The 23,063-nt window shown below is 47.1% G+C and overlaps 1 protein-coding gene across 6 annotated transcripts in view; it reads left to right on the forward strand.

Moving 5' to 3' along the window:
* The window catches only part of SAMD4A (sterile alpha motif domain containing 4A), a 215,363-nt gene that overhangs the window by 109,892 nt on the left and 82,408 nt on the right, over positions 1 to 23,063 (forward strand). For all 6 annotated transcript variants that reach the window (XM_036307663.1, XM_036307644.1, XM_036307654.1 and 3 more), the window contains one exon: positions 21,519 to 22,037. In XM_036307663.1, the coding sequence (XP_036163556.1) occupies positions 21,519 to 22,037 (519 nt within the window). The remainder of the gene's footprint in view (positions 1 to 21,518; positions 22,038 to 23,063) is intronic.

Consider the following 23,063-nt stretch of genomic DNA (forward strand, 5'->3'; position numbering starts at 1 on the left):
TCTCAGAGTCACAGTCAGCTTCCTCTGGGGCTCCCCTGGGAAGGATGGACTAGCAGGTAGATCCATCTGATTCCAGGCCCCCGTGGCTGTGAGGAGGGACAGATTGGTGCCAGGGTTCAGGAAAGTCAGGGAAACTCCCATTTCTGTCTGGGAAGCCCCACGTGGGTGGCGGTGACGCCGGAGCCCAGCGCAGTCACTTTATTCTAAGTGAACTTCACCTGAGTCCTCGTTCCTAGAAAGGCCGAGAAGGGCTGGGGGGAGGCTGAGCTGGGGATGGGGGATCCAGAAGGGCTCTCTCTCTCCCAGACTCATAAACTGCTATGAGTCTCCCACAAACAGTCACTTCTCCGCTTGATTTATTCCTGCAGCAGAGCCCACATCCCACACCCTTCCCCTCCTCCCAGCACAGCTCCGAAAACACTCCCCTGCCTGCATATTTTTCATCAGAAACTTTAGATGACTTCCTGCAGATTGCCTGCTTCACGCAGAGGAGGGGGAGATGGCACCCAGCCTTTTTGAAAGGACTGTTTAAGTGATCATTTGAGCCGAAAAGAAATCACCTTTTTATTCTTCAAAACAAAAGGCATTTTCAAGCCAGCTGATTGGAGTCTGAATTGTTCCACACAGCAGAATGGGGGTGGAGGGCATGTCTCCAGGTGTATCCAGGTGGGCACAGTCTCCTAGTGAGTGGCGGGTGGATGAGATCTTCTGTGTGGACCCCCTGGGGCTCACAGAGAAGGGATTTTTCAAATCCTGTCATTTCAAAGTCCAGGTAAAATATTGGCATAAACAATGGAGTTTTGCAAAGTCAACCCGCCATTGGCTCAGATAGTAATAGAAAATCGGGAGTCAAGAAAAGTGAGAAGGTAGAGATTTTAAAGTCATTCTTGGTTTTAATGTATATGTGGCTATTGTAATCAGACAGAGAAGCACCCCCACGCCCCCAAACCCATCCTAGGCATTAAGAAGCCCACCGGTAGAGGCGAATTGTTTTTAAGGGTCCCACCCTAAGGGTCACTGATCTTGCAAATTAACTGACATTCCTAGAAAAGCTCCATGGTGTGCCAGTAAATATTTACTCCGTTCGTGACACTTCAAAGGATACCCCGAAAAGTGCTGGTCTGCTTCCAAAGGGTGAGCAGTTTACTCTCAGGAAATGGATTACACACTTGTGGAATCAGACCAACACCCAGGCTGCTCAGTTTCAACATACTTGAAAATGCAAAAAAGGGAGCTTTCCTGCCTCCAACTTTCAAACCTTTTCCAGATGGACCAAGACTGGTGGGCGAGTGGGTGGAGCCCAGCAAAGCTGGTTCGGCACCATGATGGTGGCCACAGGCTGGTGGTGGGTGGCTATGAAGGGGCACCCCTGTACCTGTAGAGAGATGCCTTCCGTGCCTGCTCTGTTTGCATTTGCCAAACACCCACAAGCAACCAGGGAAATCTGTGGAAAGGCCAATGTGCTCAGCTGAGATGCTACCCCCTTATATCCTCCCCGTCCCCCTCCCCCCAGTTGCCTCTGCTGGTTTCACTTCTCCGCTGCAGCTGCCCACAGCTGTCTGGGAAATGGATCTGGGCCCAGGGAAGCAGCAGTGGGGGGTGGGAGTAGAATATGGCATGTTTTTTGAATCTGGACCTTTTTGCTTTAGCAGCCAAAGCAGACTCGGTAGGCCCACTCTGTGCAGCCTTTGACGGGGGCTCAGCTGGGGGCCTTGGAGGGAGACACTTGGGAGGAGGTGGCTGAGCATAGTCTGCCAGTCAGGTCTGGGCACCAGGTTTTCAAAGAGGCATTGAGTGGAGCCAGAGGAGGGTGGCGAGGAAGCTGTGGGGGTCTAGAAATCGTCCTATCTAAATATTAGTAGAAGGAACTGGATATTTTTAGCCTTAAAACATTAGGGGGGTGGCTATCTTATGAAAGGGAGGGGTAGATGTTTTGGTAATTTTTAACTGTAGTAAAATATACATGAAATTTGCCACTTTAATCATTTTCAAGTGTTCAGTCGTTTCACATTAATTATATTCACAATGTTGTGCTACCACCACTGGTGTCCATTTCCAGAACTTTTCATCACCCCAAATAGACACTCTTTACACATTAAACAACTTCCCCCATCTGCCCCCTTTCCTCCCCAGCTCCTGGTAACATCTGATCTATTTTCTGTCTCTATGAATTTGCCTCTTCTAGGTTCCTTATATACGTGGGATCATACAATATTTGCCCTTCTGTGTCTGGCTTCCTCCACTTAGCATAATGTTTTCAAGGCTCATCCATGCTGCGGCATGTCTCAGAATTTCAGTCCTCTTAAAGGCTGAATAATATCCCACTGTATGTATTTAGCACATGTTGTTTATCCATTCATCTGTTGATGGACATTTGGGTTGCTTTTGGTTATTGTAGATGATGTTGCTGTGCACATGGGTGTGCAAGTATTTGTAGATTTATTCTTTGTGGTTTCGGAAGAGCTGACCTTAGTTGAATGGGAAGAGGTTTCAGAGAGGCCAATTGTGGCTTCAGGAATCGTAATTCTCTTTGACGGTGGAAGTGGGCTCCCTGTGGCCAGGGAGTAGCGCAGCCCAGTGACCATCAAGGAGGAATCGTGTGGTAGAACCCCCACAACTGTGAGGAAAGGGCCAGAAAATCTCCGAGGGCCCTTCCATAAGCAGAATTCAGTGAGCCACAGGCGGGTGGCTGGTGCCTCCTAAAGGAACCACCTGGAGAAGGAAAAAGTGGTGCCTGATTAACTTTCCCCTGAGAAGAAGGGAAGGCAGTAGATTGACTATTTACTAGTCAGGAGAGGTGACTTGTTAAACTCTCTCTGGCCTGGACTTGAGATCAGAGGTTGATGATGCTGTTACACTCATACAAAGGTTCTGTCTAGTCTTGGGGGGACCTTCACAGAGTTCCTTAGAAAACGTTCTTGCATGCTGGCATCCTGGGATGGAGGTGAGGTCCAGGGTCCTCAGCAAGGTCCCCTCTTATCTGCCCAGAAAGGAGGGTTGCCCCCTGGAGACCGTCTGAGCCCCATCTCAGGGTAGATTATGCTGAGTCCAGGTAGGGGGTGAGGGAAGGGGGAGAAGGCTGGATTGGGGTGAGTGCAGGAGTGAATACCAGCTGAGGGGGGGATGCCCTGGGATCCAACACAATTAGCTTTGTTCTGTTACAGTTGGGGGTTTTCTTATCATTAGCTGGGGAGGCCTAGCCAGAGAATTCCAGTATTCCAGAGTGAGTTTAATTGTGGGTGATTTCATTCTGCCCTTTTTATGTCGAAGCCAGGGGCTTGCGTCATGTAACAGCAAATTCAGGGAGATTTTTATTTGCATGTGAATCATAGCTTTTCCAGCTGAATGTCACTTACTTGGAATTTTCGCCTGATTTTGTTTTTGTTTTTGTCTCTTGGTGTTTTTCCATCGGGCTCTTTGGCTAACCAGAAAAAGAAGAAGAAAAAAATAGAGGAAGGGCTCAATCTGACTGGAGCAGGGTTTGAGTTGGCAACTCAAAAAGGAGAGTATTATGAATGTGAAAAAAAAAAAAGAAAACGGATGCTTTATTTTGCTTTGAGGGAGGGACTGAGGCCAAGTCAAATTGAGAGCTCTAATTTGGGAATGGTGTTATTACAGGTCATTGGGAGTTGGTTACGCTCTAAATTGGGAGGCCAGTCACATGAGGAAGCAGCAAAGGCGGGTCACATGGGGGACGGTCTGGGCACTTTTACAATGAAGTTTTATCTTATTTACTACACGGTAGAAATGTACATCTATCGTGTTGAGAAACCAAGTCACCTTCTTGGCTGGTGAGCGCTCCCTGCCTTCGCCCATCGGTTGTTTTATAAATCAGCCAATTCTTCTGATATGTGTGCTTTCCGGGGCTCTATTTAGGTCCTGGAATCTGTTCAGTGATTAGTGGAGCAAGCCATGTGCTAATGGTTATATATCTGTTCTTCACCTTCACCTTCAGATCTTATTCTGAGGAGCTGCTTCCCTTTTTTTTCCAAAGGCTCTACCCATTTTAGATCGCAAGGTCAAGACATGCTGATTACTTTTCAAAATAGGGATATATTACATGTTTAAGGCCATATTAAAAAGTGATGATAATTTATTCGGTAATCTTTCATTTCCTCAGCCCTGTTACTGTCAGCTTGCAAAATTAAAATTAAAAAAAAAAAATGGGTCCTGCCCCACCATGGGCATTAGAAATAATGTCTTCTTCTTATTCCAAAGCTAGCTGTAGGCTGGTCTTTCTTGGTGTCTTAGGGACCAGGAAGGGTTGTGTGTGGTAAATTGCTGATTTTTCTTGGAGAATCAAAGTCGGCTTTGTTGATGTCTGAAGCCCTGATTCGTTAGCTGTGTTTGAAATAAAAGCAAAACAGCCCAAGAATATCTAGAATTCAGTCTTCGGTACAAACAAGTTGTGCTCATGGCCTAAATGGGGCACGTTACTAAGCCTGTGACACAGAGATCCTGCTGATGCCCGAAGCATGTGGATGGGCGATGCTTGTGATCGAGGTTAGGAATAGAGGCGTGTGGAAACTTTCTATAAAAGGCAGCCGGGTCCCCTGGACTGGGGTGGACCGTGGTCAGGATGCTCTGGCACCGTTCATGGCCCTTCCAAGGTATTGCCACCTGACCTCGGGTGAGTTTCTCTGTGCCTCCGTTTCCCGAAAGCATCCTGTTGGTTTGGGGAGGGGAGGATAGGGGCTTCCGGAGATGGATGAGATGTGAGATGTTATCGGGTACATGGATGGAGGGTGGTATCACAGGAACACAAATCAGGGCCACGTGTCTCCATACAGGACTGGGCTGCTAGCCTCTCCTCAGGCGTCGTCCACTGTGGGTGATGCCTCTGACATCACAATACCCAGCAGGACACTCAATAATGACCAGCTGTGCCCAGTGGACACCAGAGCAGGGAAGAAAAGGAGGACAAAGTGGAGAGGGAGGAGATGGCGCAATCCCCTGTGTGATAATTCCATCAACTCACAACTTTTTCACCTAACATCTGGTTCAACTGTAATGTGTTCAGCTCCATCCAACCTGCACAGCCTCTGTGACCTCCCCCCCGAACGCAGCGAAATATTATGGTCCTCTAATCAAGAGAATTTTACGCCCGTTGCTGCATGTCTCGTGGTTCATCGTCGGACCCGTGAGTTGATACTTCACCCAGCGGCTCTCCGGAGCAACCATTTAGAGGTAATGCTCTGGCTCTGTGGTCCAGCTCCTCCTGCTAAAGCAGCACAGCATCCCGGAGGCCATGGCTCTGTGGTAAAGATGCTTTAAGACAGCAAGTCTCCCTTCATTTTATTCCTCAGCTGCCTCCGGCGTGGTCAGACTTTATTGTGGGCCAAATGGTGGCTCCCCTGTGTAGCCTTAGTAGATGTTATCACTCCTTTGGCATTGCTATCATTGGGAAACTTGAAAGATCAGCCCTGTCCTGGAAATATTATGATATTTTGCTCGCTTATTCTTTCTTTTTAATCCAACAGAAGCTTCCTCTTAAAAGTAAGTTCTTGCCACTCTTTGAATTGATTTCTCTTTACCATTCTCTTGGTAGAAAATTATTTTTCCCACCTGCTTTTCACATCAGCCTCAACCTGCTGATCTTCCCAAAGCTGGAAATTGGATGCCATGATTTTCTCTTTGTTCCTTGGATCAGTGGTTCTCACATTTAAGTCTGGATCCGAATCACCTGAGGGGTTTGGAACACAGTTTCTGACTCAGAAAATCTAGGGTGGGGTCCCAGAATTTGCTTTCTAACAGGTCCCAAGATGTGTTACCTCCTGTACACTTTGAGAACCAATGCCTTAGACCTTTCTGGCTCTCCCATTCTTCCCTTCCCCTCCTCAGAGTATCATCCTGATCCCGTAGGTGATAGTAACTGTCAGGAGCAATTATATAGTATCCACCATGGGCCAGGCAATGGCCCCCATGCTTTATGCAGATCAAATAATCCAAATAGCACAACAATCCTATGACATATCCCACTTTCCAGAGAGGAAAGCGAAGTGTGTGGAGTGGTTAAGTGAATTGCCCAAGGACACAATGCTAACTAAATGGCAGGTTGGGTTCAAACCCAGACGATACAGCTAGAATCTGTGCTCTCAATCACTAGAGGCTGTATTATCTTTCTTTTCCTTCCCCTCAAGCCACTTAAAGCACGTGATACCCCTACAGTTCTTGGATGTGAGTATCCCAGAAAGGAGCCCCAAGACCATCGAGGTACTTGTCACCTGCATTTTGGGGTCCAGGTGTGAGTGCAGATGATGGGGGCTTTTAGAGGGCCACGGCCTTGGGAGGGCCGAGGGAGGGGCTGATGTGAAGACAGTGGGGAGCACCCACTTGTGAAGAGAGGCTGGTGCTCACTTTCTGTCAGTGTCCCCCCCCCCCCCATTCTGCCTTGAGCCAGAGCCACGGCTCTGCTGCTGACACTAGCACCCTAACCAGAGGCAGAGGAAGCTGTGTCATCAGCCATGATGGAAAAATGCGTGTAATCTTTGTCCAGTCTGGCCCCGTAAGACTGCATGATCAGGCAAGCGAGTAGGGGACACAAGTGCAGACACTGTCCCTGCCCTTAAAGTGGGGTCTGATTGGGGAGACAGTGTTGCACAGGCATGTATGTCATCGAGCTAGACTGTGTGGTGGAGAGAAGGCAGTGAGGCCAGACTAGATCAATAGGATCTACGGAGAGAAGTAGATTCTTAGACCATGTCATGGGTAATGGTGTGGGGCAGGAGGGAGAGGGTTCGGATGTCTAGGGGTGTATCTACAGCAGAGAATGTTTAATGATAAGTAATTATCTCTTTTAAGATTTAAACAGCTAAAGGTTAAGACTCCATTTGTAATGGTGATCATCAATGAAGCTCTTCATGTTTTTCCTATACCTTATATGTTGGCTGCTGGCTGGAGGTCTGCTGTAGGCTCTGGGGTTACTCTAGAGAATGCACTTACTCCTTACAGAGCTGCCTGTTAGTTCTATAAATAGAGACCTTCTTAAATTATTTCTCTCCCCCTCTGGTTTGATTCGCTCCAAATTCTTTGTATTGCAGACATTTCCATGGGATACAAAACTGTTCCCATGGCTATTTCTGACCCTGCACACCCCATCCAAAAGGCATATCCTAGCCATAGACATTGATAAGCCCTTAATGATAAATATCTAATAGATGAATAAATATATCCCCCTCCAAAGGTGGTGGTGGAAAGCCAGGTTAAAGCAAAACAGGTCACTGCCGTCACTCCCAGCTCTGGACCAGTGTGGCCCGAGTCCTCTCACTATTTTTGTCTTCCTTTGGTTTAGAATTCTAGCTAGTATGTTTGAGATTCAGGAAGAATGAGTGAGAGGCATCATAGCTCTGAGCTCTGGTCCCCCCTGCAACATTCCCACAAAGTCTGCTAAAGCTACAGGTCCTCATCTGGTTAGTCCTGATTCTGGTCTAGCCACTGACCTCAGGGTCTGTTGAATTTCACGGTGGGATGCCTAGAAGGAGGGAAATGACCTCGGCCATTCTCATTCCAGATTATAGAACTTTATTCTTTACCATCGTCCTTTCTAACTTTTCTCCTACTTACCCCACTGTCCCAAAGGACTTCAGATACTAAAAAAGTAGCTCCCCATGGAGGGACCTGGAGAGTCTTATGCTAAGCGAAATAAGCCAGTCAGAGAAAGATAAGTATCACATGATCTCTTTCATATGTGGAATCTAATTAACAAAATAAACTGATGAACAAAATAGATCCAGAGACATAGAAACATAAAACAGACTGTAGAATCTCAGAGGGAAGGTGGCGAGGATGGGTGGGTGAGTGGGAAGTGATCAACCAAAGAACTTATTATGCATAACCCATGGACACAGACAATAGGGTGGTGAAGGCCTGGGGTAGGGAGAGAGGAGCGGGTTAGAATGGGTCAATGAGAGGAAAGAGGGAGCATACGTAATTCTTTCAACAATAAAAAAAAAGTAGCTCCCCTTCTCAAAAAATCAGAACAATCATATTCTGATTGCGTCCACAGACCTACTAACCTGAAAACGAGTTGGGTGCACAAGTAACAGGTGATAGATAATAAGCTGCTTTTCTGCTTACTTTGTGTAAGTTCCTGGAATTGGCTGATGGCTCAAGAGAACCAGAAGGGAGGTGTGCCTCTAACTCCCTCTGCAGGGCTGTCCTAATGAGAACGAGAGAGAAGGACTGGCTATATCCTGGGGCAGGTCACCCAACTCTGTCCTAGTGCGGTTGACTAGGCCCTTTTCTCAAATACAGTAACAGTTAATTTGTGGCCATGGATTTGAATATCCTGCCTTCACAACACTGTTCGTTCTCTCCTCTGTAGAATAATTTGTACATGTATTTCAGACTTCATACCTAAATGAGTGATACGTTAATTTTACTATGAACTATTCTAACATGCATATTTTTAGGAATATATATATATGCTATTCCTTGGTGACAATACTTACATAGTTACACATTACAGGGCCCTTACATTCACACTTATACTGTAGATTCTTATCCCTCAAGTGGGAAATCTTGTCTGTAAGTTGTTGAGCAACATCCTCATTATTTTAGAAAGTGTGGGACCTGGTGACTTAATAGTCCACACTCATTTAAAGACGTAGAATGGCTCCCTGTTGTCAGAGGTGAAACTTGCTCACGCTGACCCTTTCCCAACTTTGGGAGGTTTATAAAACCGTTGTGTGAAGTGGCTGTGTTCACTTTGGCCTGTTGGTTTGAGCACGAACTACTCTTTTGTGATTTGACCTGTTTTTATTCCCCCCAAGATGCTCCTTTGTTGACTCTGTCTGGACATTGCCAAGGATTTTGGTCTTGGAATTCCTTAACAAATATTATTGCAATTAGGCTACATGGACCACGGTGTGCCCCTCTCCAGCCTCGCATTTCCAGTGCTTCTCATGGAACAAGGCCCAAATCTAAGTACACAGCAGGTCCTTGAATAACATCATTTTGCTCAACATTGTTTTGTTATAATGTTAATGAGGAAAAAAAATCAATTCCTGGCCGGGGCCACCATCTGAGTGGAATTTGCGCATTCTCCCCATGTCTGTGTGGATTTACTGTGGGTACCCCCACGTCCCAAAGACGTACAGGTGAGGTGAACTGGTGTGTGAATTGTCTCAGCATGAGTGAGTGTGGGTGGGTATGAGTGGGAGTGACCCTACAGTGGAAGGACGTCCTGTCCAGCGTCGGTACCTGCCTTACACCCTGAGCTCCTGGGATAGGCTACTGTCACCCATGACCCTGAACTGGAACAAGCAGGTTGGAAAAAAATGATTTTGCTTGTTTTTAATAATGTTTCTTAAGTGTATGGATAGCTCACATTTATTTCAGTATTTAATATGACAAGCATTTTGGGTCTTAATTTAGAAGTTAGTGATATATTTGTGACCAGAAGCTTGCCATCAGAACTTAACTCTTGTTTATATCAATTAGCTTATGGTACAGTTGGTTTCATTATACGTCATTTTGATTAAAGTTGCAGTTTCCAAGAACCTATCAACCATGTTAAACGAGGACTTACTGTAGTAGTACAAAGCATGCTTTTCTCCTTTGAGAGGACGGCAAGAGGATTGCAAATTCATCACTTTGAAATGCTGTTGGAGAGTCATTTTGTGGTCTGTGGGGTTTTGTTGATGGTGGTCTGGGCGTGAGAGTGGCACTGAAGATTAGAGAGTGGGAAAGCGTCCTGCTTTTACAACATTTATAGCCTCTCCTCCGAGGGGATATGGTAGAAAAAACTAGCTGAATGTGGTTTACGAGGATTCGTCTTGCATTTGTCAAGTGTAAGGTAACCTGCTCTTCATCTCTAATTTAGCTGACCCTTAGGAGACCTGCTCCTATGAGGTTTTATTCTATATAATAAAAGGCTAATATGCAAATTAGCCAAATGGCAAACGACCAGTCGCTATGATGCACACTGACCACTAGGGGGCAGACGCTCAACGCAGGAGCTGCCTCCTGGTGGTCAATGCACTCCTATAGGGGGAGTGCTGCTCAGCCAGTAGCCGGCTCATGGCTGGCAAGTGCAGTGGTGGTAGTGGGAGCCTCTTGCACCTCCTCAGCAGCCATCGGACATCCCCCAAGGGCTCCCGGACTGCAAGAGGGCACATGCCAGGCTGAGGGATGCACCCCCCGCCCCTCCCCCCAGTGCATGAATCTCATGCACCGGGCCTCTAGTTAGAACATAATCATTTATGGCTAAAAACATTTGGACACTCAACTGTCTTAACACAAGCTATTGGCATTGGTTTTCTTTCTTCAACAGATGTTTGCAAAAGAGTGTATTAAATACATTTAATTCTGCTGTCTCAGACACTCAAATCTTTGTCATGTAGATTACTTTAATTGGTGTCAGTTACAATCAGGAAAAGTACCCATTATGCTTTTGTTTTCTAGCACACGGGGAAATTTTCCATCCTAAACAGAATATTGAGAAGGGGGGTGTAGTAAAGATTTTGAAAATCATTTTATTTTCCTCCTTTGTATGTTCTTTGTTTTTATCTGACTTCTAAAAGTAATCAGAGTTCTCCAGAGTTAAACGAGAAAGGTGACTGAACAGTTTTGGGTGACAGTTGGTACCCTTTATTTGCAGGTTACCCAGTCAGTTGGTCTTCATTTAAAGGAAATTTCTAGGAAGTGCCTAAGATTTGGAGTAAGAAATCCTAAAGTCTAATAAACCACTATTGTACAAAATGCCTGGCATGATTTTATAGGGCCACTAAAAATGAGATTAATAAGGAAATGCTAATACATGGAAAAATAGAGATAATTCTACTACCTTCATAGAGCTTATGGTCTAATAGAGAAAAACAGAAAACAAATGGTCCACAGCAGGTCACATGATCAGTACTATAGAGAAAAATAAAGCAGGGCAGCGGGGATGAGGGAGTGTAGGGTGAGAGGGTGATGTGTGGACAGAGGAAGTCTCACCAAGAAGACAGACGGGGGGGGGGGGGGGGGGGCGGGGACTAAAAGAGCAGTCCAGCTAGAGGAAACATCAAAGGCAAAGATTGGGAGGTAGGCATGTGGCTAGAATGTTAAAGGAACCTCAGGGAAGCCAGGATGGACTAAAATGAATGAGGAACATAGCAGGGATGGGGTCTAGATCACAGAGGGGCTGATAGGCCATTGTATGGCTCTTACTTAGTATAGGATGGGAAACCACTGGAATATTTGATCAGAGAAATGGCATGGCTTATATTCTAATATAAAAGGATCATCTGGTTGTTACATTGATAATAGACTGTCGGAGTGGGTGGAAGGCAGAAGCTTGGTGAGAGGTAGACAAATTCTGGACCTGTTTTGGAGATTGGGCAGACAGGATTTACCAACAGATTAAACATGGGATATAAGAGAAATGATGGACGATGGTCAAGGATACTCCAAGGTTTCAACCTGAGCTACTTAAGAGATGGAAAAAAATCATGTGCTGAGCTAGGGAAGAAGAACAAAGGAGCATATCTAGTGAATAAGAGCAGGAGTTCAGTTTGGACATGTTAATTTTCAGATCATCTGAGTCGAGATGTAGAGGATGCAGTTGGGATAGGTGAGTCTGAAGCTCAGAATGAGACCTGGGCTGCAGGTACAAATGTGGGAGGCAAGGCCAGAGGTCAGAACTGAGGCAAGTGGGTTGGGGAGCTGGCCTATTTCATGTGCCTGCTGGGAATGGGCAGCCTCAGACCTACAAGAGTTGGTCATAGCCAGAGGTTAGAAGCCTGAAGGTGAATCCCAACCCTAATTTGAGCCCTTAGATGAGATCTCAGGACTAGTTCACTGTTGGCCTGGGGTCCTTCTGGAGCAAAAGAGCCACCTTGATCACTCAACCATGCCAGTAATACCCAGGAGAAAGGTGACCAAGATGGAAAATCCTCATTAAAGAGATGACCAGATCCCTCTGGAGCAGTGAGTGGGTCACTGTAGGTGTCTCTCGGGACCAAAGTTGCCTGGTTCTTGCCTTTTGAGGACAGTGAGGTGTCTTTGAATGACCAGCACCTAACACCTTCATGTTCTCAGAGAAAGATCCAGTGGTTATAATGGGCCTTGGAATTCACTACATAGATCCCTGCCTTTTCTAGTGAATTCAAAGGGCAGTAGCATTTTGAGTGGTTTTTTTTTTTTTTTTTTAAACAAGTTAACTATTTTGTTTGTAACAAATTACCCCAAAACTTAATGGCTTCACATAATAACATTTATCTTAGTTTTCTGAGGGCCAGAAATTTGGGACAGTCTAGCTGGGGAGTTCTGGCTTAAGTTTCGTCTTTCACAAAGTTGTAGTCAAGAGAATGACTAAAGCTGGAGACTCTACTTCTGGGTGGCTCACTCACATGGCTGGAGTTGGTATTGGCTCTATTAGCAAGCCTGAGTTCCTCCCTCAATGGCCTCTCCCAGGGTTCCTGGTGTGGCTAGCTTTCCCCCAAGCAAGTGAACCAAGAGAGCGAGATAGAAGCTGCAGGGCCTTTTATGACCTATTTCAGAACACCCCCGCCATACTCTACTGATCACATGGACTTGCTCAGATTACCCAGGGGAAGAGAGTAAATACACAGGGTGTGAAAACCAGGGAGCCGCCTCAGAAGCCAGCAATCACCTCCTTGGAAAAAAGGGAGAAGGTTCCTATCTTCTTAATCCTTTGTACCTGGCTAAGCACTGTTTGCAAGTGCAGGAGCTGTGTCTGTCAGTCCATAGCATCTGGGTCCCTGTCACCACATCTCTTGCAGGGATCCACGAAATTATGGGGCTCTTTCTTTAGTCATCTCTAGCTCAAGAGAGTACCTTGGGAGACAATAGGCAAGTAAAGGTGCCATCATAAGAATTCCACTGTTTGCCATGGGCATTTGCCATTTTCCCCCTGATTTTTTTTTTTTACGTGTCCTGTCAACTCCAAATACATGGTGTGAGGTGTTACCGCTGGCCATCTGTCTTGGAATTGTGTGGAGTTGCACTGCTTAGAAGCCTTTATTACAAGATATGTCTAGGATTGTAATACACATTCTTCCAAGGAACATTTGACCATTGAAGACCCATGAGTATTCCTTCCTTTTAGCACATTTATTTAATATTTATATACTTCTTGATGTGTGTACTTAATTTCCAGACATTTCTCATATGAGCAAATTGCCTAAATACACTTGTGAGATGCCAAATGTTATTAAACCAAAAACAAGGGTATAATAAAATAGCAATTTAAGGGTAATTTACTAACAACTGGAGCCCTTAAACATTGACATAGTGTTGTGTAGTGCCATTGTATAATAATAATACCAGACTTGGTATTCAGACACACTCTTTGTCACTCCAAGAATCATTGGGACAGTTTCCTAATCCTAATGGCCTTTAATTATAGCTCTTTTAAGATTTTCTTTTTAGTATTCCTGTGTCCCTAGTTTATAAATTATAAATCATTAACTTTTACCTTCATAAAACAGCCAGCAAGCTTATAACATCTCTGGTCTTTATCCAGAGAAATAATAAAGTATTCAGAGAAAGTTAATAGAGGTGAGTTGGCATCACTAAACCTTGCTGTTCTTGGGCTTCAATGTTTCCAGATTGTCTGCTGAACAGAACAGTGTTGGGGTGGATAATAATAGACACTGCCTCACAGAAGTGATCGGTTAATTGACCATTTTGAGGATTCCTGGGTCTTCTCCAGTAAGGAGAATCCATTGAATGCACGTCTCAGTAAAAGCTCTTTTCTCTCTGGAAGATGGTGTGGATGCCACAGAGAAGGCCAGTGGGCAGCTGGCAGGACTGAGCCATTATGTACCAAGTCTCCACATGTGGGACCTGACTTCTCTTTGCAGGTGGAGATACTCCCTCTCGTCAGTGCCCTGGGGATGCTCTGAGAGACTGATTGATTCTGTACTAACTAGAAAGCAAGGAAGTAGAGCCTGCAATGCTGGCTTATTAATTTGCCAGGAGGAGCCATCATCAGAGGGACCAAATGTACTCAAAGTCCATATAATCAGCACAGCAAGGCCACCACAGGAAGCCAAATCATAATCAGAAACCATTTACAAGTATTAAGTTGCCCTGAAAAATCATCATCACAGAATCTAGAAATACATCAAGTCTGTGTGATCAGTTCATTCTCTCCCTGAAGGTACCTGGGAAGCTAAATCATAGACCTAAGGTTGTTTGGTGAATGGATAATCAGGATGAGGGAGGCTAAGTGAGGCTAAGCAGCAATAGGTTAGCTTCATGAGTTCATCTCATGGTGGAAATGACTTTGCCCAAAGGACTGAACTACTCAAAGCCAAATGCCTTTTTCCTAGAGGGGCCCTCGGATAGGTGTATTACTTATCTCTGGCCACATAGCAAAGCACCCAAAGCATAGCAGCTTAAAACAACGATAAACATGTTACACACACAGTCCGTGGATCAGGAATACGCATGGTGCTGGCTCGGGGTCACCTGGAGGCTGAACCAGTGCTGGGCCTTCTGCTTCCAAGATGGTCCTTTCCCATGGCTGCCGGCTGGCACTGGACGGTGACAGGAGGTCCCAGCTCCTCACCAGCAAGAGCTCCCTCCCTATTGGGCTGCTCCACACAGCATGGCAGCTGGCCTCCCCCAGAGTGTGTGACCCAGGAGAGCAAGGCCAAAGCTGCAGTGCCTCTGGTTACCTAATTCGTGATGTCACACGCTGTCATGCTACTTTCTAGTTGAGGGAAGTGACTCACTAGGTCCAGCCTTCCTTTAAAGGGAAGGGAATTAAGTAGGCTCCACCTTTTGGAGAAGAGTGTCAAGGAAATTGTGCACATATTTTAAAACCACAATAGGTATCACCTACCTTGTCTCTGTAACTCCTTTTTTCCTCTATTTCCATAGCTGACCAACTCTTCTGATCTATCTACTCTATAAATATATTTGTATTATATTTATAAAAATAATACTAGTACACTAATTTTATACTTAATCATATGTTATATGTGTATAATTATATATTTTATGTATTATGTAATTACATCCTATCTAATAAAAGAGAAACATGGTAATTGGCGTACGACCGCTACCCTTCCCATTGGCTAATCAGTGAGATATGCAAATTAACCGCCAGCCAAGATGGCGGCCGGCAGCCAGGCAGCTTGAAACTAACATGAGGCTTGCTTGCTTCAGTGACAGAGGAAACCAACGTTCCTTGCCTGCCTTGCGGGCCTCTGAGCCTGCAGTTTAAGAAACATTGTAACAAATATAGAAGCTAAACCAAACCCCAGAAACCTGCTTTCAGTGAGCCCGGATCTCAGAGCTGGAGTTATACATTGTTTCAATTATAGAACCAAAACAAACCAGATACCTGCTTTCAGCAGCGGAGGCCTAAGAGCTGGAGCCTCAGAGCTAAAGCTGGCCCAGAATAAAAAAGAAAAAAGAAAAAAAGGAGCAGTTGGGAGCTTCAGTCACCTGTCAGCCTGAAAACAGCCCTCAGCCCCTCACCCAGACTGGCCAGGCACCCCAGTGGGGACCCCCACCCTGAAGGGTGTGTGACCAGCTGCAAACAGCCATCATCCCCTCATCCAGGCTGGACAGGCACCCCAGTGGGGTCCCCCACCCTGATCCAGGACACCCTCAGGGCAAACCAGCCAGCCCCCACCCATGCACCAGGCCTCTATTCTATATAGTAAAAGGGTAATATGCCTCCCAGCACCGGGATCAGCGGAGCCGCGAGGCCTCCAGGCACCGGGATCAGCGTGACAGGGGGCAGCGCCCAAACCCCCTGATTGCCCTGTGGCTCTGTGTGTGACAGGGGGCAGGGCCACAACTTCCCTATTGGCCCTGCTCTGATCCTGACAGGGGAAGGTGCCCCAACCCCCTGATCAGCCCTGCTCTGTGCCTGATAGGGGGGAGCTCCCCAACCCCCTGATCGCCCTGCGGCTCTGTGTGTGACAGGGTGCAGCGCCCCAACACCCCCCCCCCCCCGCCATGGGCCCTGCTCTGTGTGTGATGGGGTAGAGCCATAACCTCCCCATTGGCCCTGCCCTGAGTGTGAGAGTGGCGGCGCCCCAACCCCCTGATTGGCCCTGCTCTGTGGGTGATAGAGGGTGGCGCCCCAGCCCCCTGATCGGCCCTCCTCTGTGTGTGACAGGGGGCGGTGCTCCAACTCCCCTATCGGCCCTACTCTGTGAGTGACAGGGGGAGTTCCCCAACCCCCTGATGGGCCCTGCTCTATGCGTGACAGGAGGGAGCTCCCCAACCCCCTGATGGGCTCTGCTCTATGCGTGACAGGAGGGAGCTCCCCAACCCCCTGATCGGCCCTGCTCTGTGCGTGACAGGGGGGAGCTCCCCAACCCCCTGATTGACCCTGCTCTGTGCGTGACAGGGGGGAGCTCCCCAACCCCCTGATCGGCCCTGCTCTGTGCGTGACAGGGGGCAGCGTCCCAACCCCCTGATTGGCCCTGCTCTGTGCATGACAGGGGGTGGTGCCACAACCTCCCCATTGACCCGCCTTGAGTGTGACAGGGGGTGGTGCCCCAACCCCCCAATCGGCCCTACCCTGAGCATGACTGAGGGTGGCATCGCAACCTCCTAATCCGCCCTGCTCTGTGCATGACAGGGGGCGGCGCCCCAACTCCCCAATCGGCCCTGCTCTGAGCCCGACCAGGGGCTGCACCTAGGGATTGGGCCTGCCCTCTGCCACCCGGGAGCAGGCCTAAGCCAGCAGGGCATTATCTCCTGAGGGGTCCCAGACTGCGAGAGGGCACAGGCCGGGCTGAGGGACCCCCCCTCCCCCCCGAGTGCACAAATTTTTGTGCACCGGGCCTCTAGTATAGTATAAATATAATTGCATTTAGCATGTTCAAGCTCTTCTAGCATGATAACCCTTATGCATCTTTATGCTACTTTGCATACTCCCGTTCTGCCATCTCACCAGCGAGGGGGCCTGGGACAAGTTCCTTGACCTCTCTGTGCCTCTGTGTCCTCATCTGTAAGAGAAGGCTGTAGGACAGGGGTGGGCAAACTTTTTGACTCGAGGGCCACAATGGGTTCTTAAACTGGACCGGAGGGCCGGAACAAAAGCATGGATGGAGTGTTTGTGTGAACTAATATAAATTCAAAGTAAACATCATTACATAAAAGGGTACGGTCTTTTATTTCAATAGTTTTATTCATTTCAAACGGGCCGGATCCGGCCTGCAGGCCATAGTTTGCCCACGGCTGCTGTAGGACCTACCGCCCAAGGTTCTGGTGAGGATTCAGTGAATAATTATATGACAGCACTTAGAAGAGTACGTGGTGTGCAGAAAACATTCAGTCCTGTCAACTGGCAGCCTGGCCTCTGTGGCAGTGACAGAAACAGTTTGATCCAGTTGATGTAGCTGGCCCTCGGAAGGCAGTCCTATGTCCATGTTCCCAGCGGCAGGTAAACAAAGTCATAGTTGTCTTCCTGGTCACGTCACAGCCCCACCCCGTCCCAGCACTGTCCCACGGACAGAGAAAGAACTGATTCAGGCCTGGACGGGACCGGGCGGCGGCCCCTCGTGTCCCTTTCCTCTTTACGGTGCTTGTTGCTCCTCTGGAACCCAGGTTAATGCCTGGCAGAGAGGTTCACGGGCATAACATGTTTAGTTTGTACTCTGAATCCTGTTTACGGTTTGTTTTTGTTCCTGATTTTTTTTTTAGACTGACCTTTTGCGGAAGGGGACAGTATCCAAACAGGGAAGTGACCTAGCAGAAAGCTAGGGAGTTCCTTGAGCCTCGTGCATTTCTATTCAAGGTTGTTCCCAAATTGTATTTTTAAACACATCTGATCAGTGTTGGCGTCAGACGTGGGTTCATCTTCCTCTTGGGCCCTTTTGCTTCTTGCCAGTGCCTATCGAGCAACTTGGGCTTAGTGAAGAGATTTTGTCTTCATCCCAAGCATATTCATGATTTATAACAAGGCAGGTTTGCTGAAAATGTATTGATGAGAAAGTTAGAATTGGTGCTTTTTCCATCTCCCGGAGCGACTTTAAAAGGGACGCTATACCTAATGGGATGCATGAAGGTTGTCTTGTGTCAGGTGGCAGTTAGCTAAATATAGTTAGGGAGCTGGGAGGGACCTGCCGAGGTCATCTCTACCCTCCCACCCGCCTTCCCATCTGAATGTCTCTTGTACTGTGCAAGCCAGTGCAGTAGCCACAGCCACGCATGGCTTCTGAGCCTTCCGGCTGTGGCTAGTGTATGCTGAGTTGTGCTGTTGGTGGTAAAATACACCCTGGATTTCAAAGACTTCATACAAAGCAAAGAATGGAAAATGTTTCATCCATAACTTTAGATTAATTACAAGTTGAAATAATAATATTTTGACATATTGGATTAAATAACATTTATCATTAAAATTAATTTCACCTCCTTTTTTAACTTTGAATATATGTGAAATTCCATAGTCCATATCAATATCTATCCACTTCTGTAGACCATCTAGTTCTATTCCTCGTGCCCCCAGGACAGACTGTAGAGCCTTTCTTAGAGACTCCTGGGTCTTTTGTCGTTCTGGCACTTGGTTCTTCTCCACATCCCATTTTAATCTCTCCTGCCTCAATTTGAAGACTTCCACTTCCAAATGACTGTTCATCTCCTTTAGAGATCTCTACTGGAGAGGAGTCAAGCATCCTATCTAATAATAGACAAACATGGTAATTAACTGTACCTTCGCTACGCCTTCCATTGGCTAATCAGCATGATATGCAAATTAACCACCAACAAAGATGGTGGCTAATTTGCATACTGCAGGCAGGGTGGGTTCGCGCCATCCCACCTTCCCCCCCCACCATCCGGGCCTGCTATTTGCCACCCGGGGCGGTGGGGTGGGACAGTGCCATCCCACCTGCCCTGCCGCCATCCGGGCCTGCTATGTGTTACCTGGGGCAGCAGGCGTCCTGTGTGCGACCCGACCCGGGGCAGCGGGGCGGGACAGCGTGGCTCCTCTGTCACCCCAGCTTCCTCATCACAGCTCCCTTGGGGGCCTAAGCCTTTAGTCAGACATCCCCCAAGGGCTCCCTGGCTGCTAGAAAGATGTCTGACTGCAAGCTTAGGCCTGGTCCCCTGGGGAGTGGGCCTAAGTCTACAGGTGGACATCCCCCAAGGGGTCCTGGACTGCAAATGGGTGCAGGCCAGGCTGAGGGACCCCCCCCCCTCCTGAGTGCACAAATTTTTGTGCACCAGGCCTCTAGTCTTTTCATATTGTTCAATTGTAAGCTCAATAACCCCATAGCCTTTCACCTTTTTACTTTGTCCCCCTTTTCCAACTCTGATGAGGTTTTGTGACCTTTGCTGGGTCGTCTTTGGTCCATTATTTTTAAAACTTGGTATCCAGCTCTAGCTGGTTTGGCACAGTGGATAGAGTGTCAGCCTGTGGACTGAAGATCCTGGGTTTGATTTCGATCAAGGGCATATGCCCGGATTGCAGGCTTGCTCCCCAGTAGGGGGTGTGCTGGAGGCAGCCAATCAATGATTCTCTCTCATCATTGATGTTTCTATCTCTCTCTCCCTCTCCCTTCCTCCCTGAAATCAATAAAAATATATTTTTTTAAAAACTTGGTATCCAAAACCACCCAATATCACTCTACTGTGGGCCTGACTAATATAGAGACAAGTAGAAGGACTTATTTCCACCATCAAGTACTTGAATGGTTATTTTGATACATTACCTCATTTAATCCTATAACACAAGGAGAGCAGATGCTCTTGGTAACACTCTTGACTGATGAGAGAGTTGAGGCTCAGAGACGTTAAGTAATCAATTGACCAAGGCTCCACTGCAAATTAAGTGGCAGATCTGGGATTTGTGCCCAGGTTTGCCTGACTCCAAAACCCACATTTTTTCATTACATACCTTGCCGATACTTTTCTCCGAATACACCCCTGTGGTCCTGAGAGGCCTTCAGAGTACGTGGCTGTTGCATTTGCGACTTAGTCAGTGATGCCTCTGGAGCTTATTCTGATATGTTTCTGCCTTTCTAGAATTGTGAAGCCCTTATGCTCAATCCCAGAAACCCCTTTTCAACCCTGCAGATACTGCGTGAAAGCCAGTGGGACTGCCCCTCCTGGTAGGGTCATCAAGCTGAGTTTTTCAGGTATCAGGAATGACTTTTCTAGAAGAGAGCTTTCTTTCCTGTGGCCGAAGGTCCTGTGGATAGCTCAGTCCCCAGGACAAGCTACTTCTCAAAGGCCAGTCAAGGCGAAGTGCATTGTATATCCATGTTTACCTAAAGTCAGCAGGTTTGTTTTGATCTGAAGAGATCCTTTTGAGTGTGTTAGAAACAGATCTTCATATGGATGAACCTTGAAGGCATTATGCAAAATAAAAGAAACCAGTCATAAAAGGACAAATACTGTGTGAACCCACTTATATGAGGTACCCAGAGTAGTCAAAGTCACAGAGTCAGAAAGAATGGTGGTTGCCGGGGGATATGGTGAGGAGGGGATGGGGAGTTACTGTTTAATGAGTATGGACTTTTGGTTTGGGAAGATGAAAAAGATCTAGAGATGGATGGTGGTGATGGTTGCTCTACATTGTAATGGACTTAATACCACTGAACTGTGCACTTAAAAATGATTTAGCCCGGCCGGTGTGGCTCAGTGGTTGAGCGTCGACCTATGAACCAGGAGGTCACGGTTCGATTCCTGGTCAGGGCATATGCCCAGGTTGCGGGCTTGATCTCCAGTGTGGGGTGGGCAGGAGGCAGCCAATCAATGATTCTCTCTCATCATTGATGTTTCTATCTCTCTAGCCCTCTCCCTTCCTCTCTGAAATAAAAATGTATTTAAAAAATGGTTTAAATGATAAATATGTTACATATATTTTACCACAATAGAGACAACCAGACAGACCTTGTATACATAGAGAAAGCTATCTTCCATACGTGATCAGCAGTGGAGCCTGAGCTCATTGCTCCTTTGAGACTTGAGCTCACAGTCGTTTTCTGAGTCAGCTTCTTAGGAGCAAGGTGCAGGCTTACTTCATGAGGATGAGGGGAGTCATTTTTTTTTCCTTGACATATTTCTCCATCTCAGAAGTCTTACCAACTTCACACAACTGCCTTTACCAGGAAGTAAACCACTTTTCCACAGACATCTGGAGGTGGGGAAGGGGTGGGAAGCAGCCTTATCCTCAAGGACTCCAGTATATAGACCCTTGATTAAACTTGCCTCTTTTATAGAGATTTTTGTCTTCTGTATCTCCTCCTCCCCCATCTATCAGAAGATGTCTAAGAAAAAGAAAACAACAACAACAACAAAAACCAGGGCTGTAATTCTGTTTGGTTGCACCAAAGTAGTTGCAGCCTCTTTGGAGACCTAAGTGAAAAGTAGATTAAGGACCAAAAACATCTAAGAACGTTTGTTCCATGTTTTCCTGAAGGCACTGCCCTCTGACAATCTGAGGTCAGTTATCCAATCTGATGCATGGGCTGTTTTGAGAAAATTTAGTCAGAGCACCTGGATGGGGACGCTAACCCACAGGCATTCTCTTTGCCGTGTGGTGTTCTGTGTCATTGTGGCCTTGTTTACTTATGTGCCCTGTCTGTTTTCCTTTCCAGGAATCATTAACCAATGGCAACAGGAATCCAAGGATAAAGTGATTTCCCTCCTGTTAACTCACCTGCCTTTGCTGAAGCCAGGAAACCTCGACGCAAAAGTAGAGTATATGAAACTGCTGCCCAAGATCCTGGCGCACTCTATCGAACACAACCAGCACATCGAGGAGAGTAGGCAGCTGCTGTCCTATGCGTTGATACATCCGGCCACCTCGTTGGAAGACCGCAGTGCTTTAGCCATGTGGCTGAATCACTTGGAGGACCGCACATCAACCAGCTTCGGTGGCCAGAACCGAGGCCGCTCGGACTCTGTGGATTATGGGCAGACACACTACTATCACCAAAGACAGAACTCCGACGACAAGCTCAACGGGTGGCAGAACTCTCGGGATTCTGGGATTTGCATCAACGCCTCCAACTGGCAGGACAAAAGTCTGGGGTGCGAGAACGGCCATGTGCCCCTCTACTCCTCCTCATCCGTCCCCACTACAATCAATACGATCGGAACCAGCACAAGTACAAGTAAGTCCCCTGGAAGCCCTTTAGCGCAGTCTGGTTTGGCGACTTGCTGTGTGTGGCATGCCTGCTAGGAATGTCTGCTCTGAGCACAGGTAACCCCGGGAGAGAAGGGCTGATTGGAATTGGCTGTGGGAAGGGATCTTCGGACCCCGTCTTTGTTGCTCTTTTGACTCTGGAAGGATGAAATGCTGGGCAGGTAAAAATGATTGATGGTCCAAATTTGGGTTACAAAAGAGATTAAAAAAAAATTTTTTTTAAATAACTTGGTGAAAGAAGGAAACTTCCTGTTTCCACTAATAGAAATGCTTTCACCCACGTGTCTTTCACCCCCGGGTCTTTGGATTTGCCAAGATGCTGTTATGTGTGAATTTCCAAACCTCATTCTAACCCCTGGTTAACCAGGCAGCCTCATGGGCTTTGTGCATTTTCCCTTTTTCTTTCTTTTTCCTTTTTTTTTAAAAAATTTTCCCCTGGAATGTTCCCTCCCTTGCATCTCCTGGTGTTATCCACAGTTGTTGGGGGGCACGTTTCCTCCTGGCCAGGGGGAGCAGGTTTGCTAACTGAGAATGCTGCTCTGTGCTGTGGCCTGGTGTGAATGCTGTGGTCTTCTCTCGCTCAGTCTAACCTCTTAGGAGATGTGGGTCGGGACCTGCTTTGCAGGGGCACAGGGGCAGCAAAGGACAGCTTTCTACTCTTTTGACCATGAAAGCAAAGTGCCCTGCCCGCAGCTGGGACGAGGGCCGGAGTCTTCTCAAAATGCCATTGGTGCTTCTGCAAAGTAGCAGCTTGGGAGAGTGGGCGGTCATCAAACAGAGCTCCTTGATGCTCGTTTGCACGAGTCTGTGAATACAGTCTCAGTGCTGAGATGACTTCCTCAGGGGAATGCTTCTGCGTTTAGAGCTTAGATGCCAGTGAACATGTGGGAACCCCCACCTAAAAGATAGGAGAGTATTAAGAATTGGCCGTGATGGCTTCGTGGCCTCTACCACCACTTGGATTTTTTTTTGGCAAATAGGCCTTTTAAAATGG

The sequence above is a fragment of the Myotis myotis genome, unplaced genomic scaffold (assembly GCF_014108235.1).
Source record: "Myotis myotis isolate mMyoMyo1 unplaced genomic scaffold, mMyoMyo1.p scaffold_m19_p_1, whole genome shotgun sequence".
NCBI classification, from domain to species: domain Eukaryota; kingdom Metazoa; phylum Chordata; class Mammalia; order Chiroptera; family Vespertilionidae; genus Myotis; species Myotis myotis.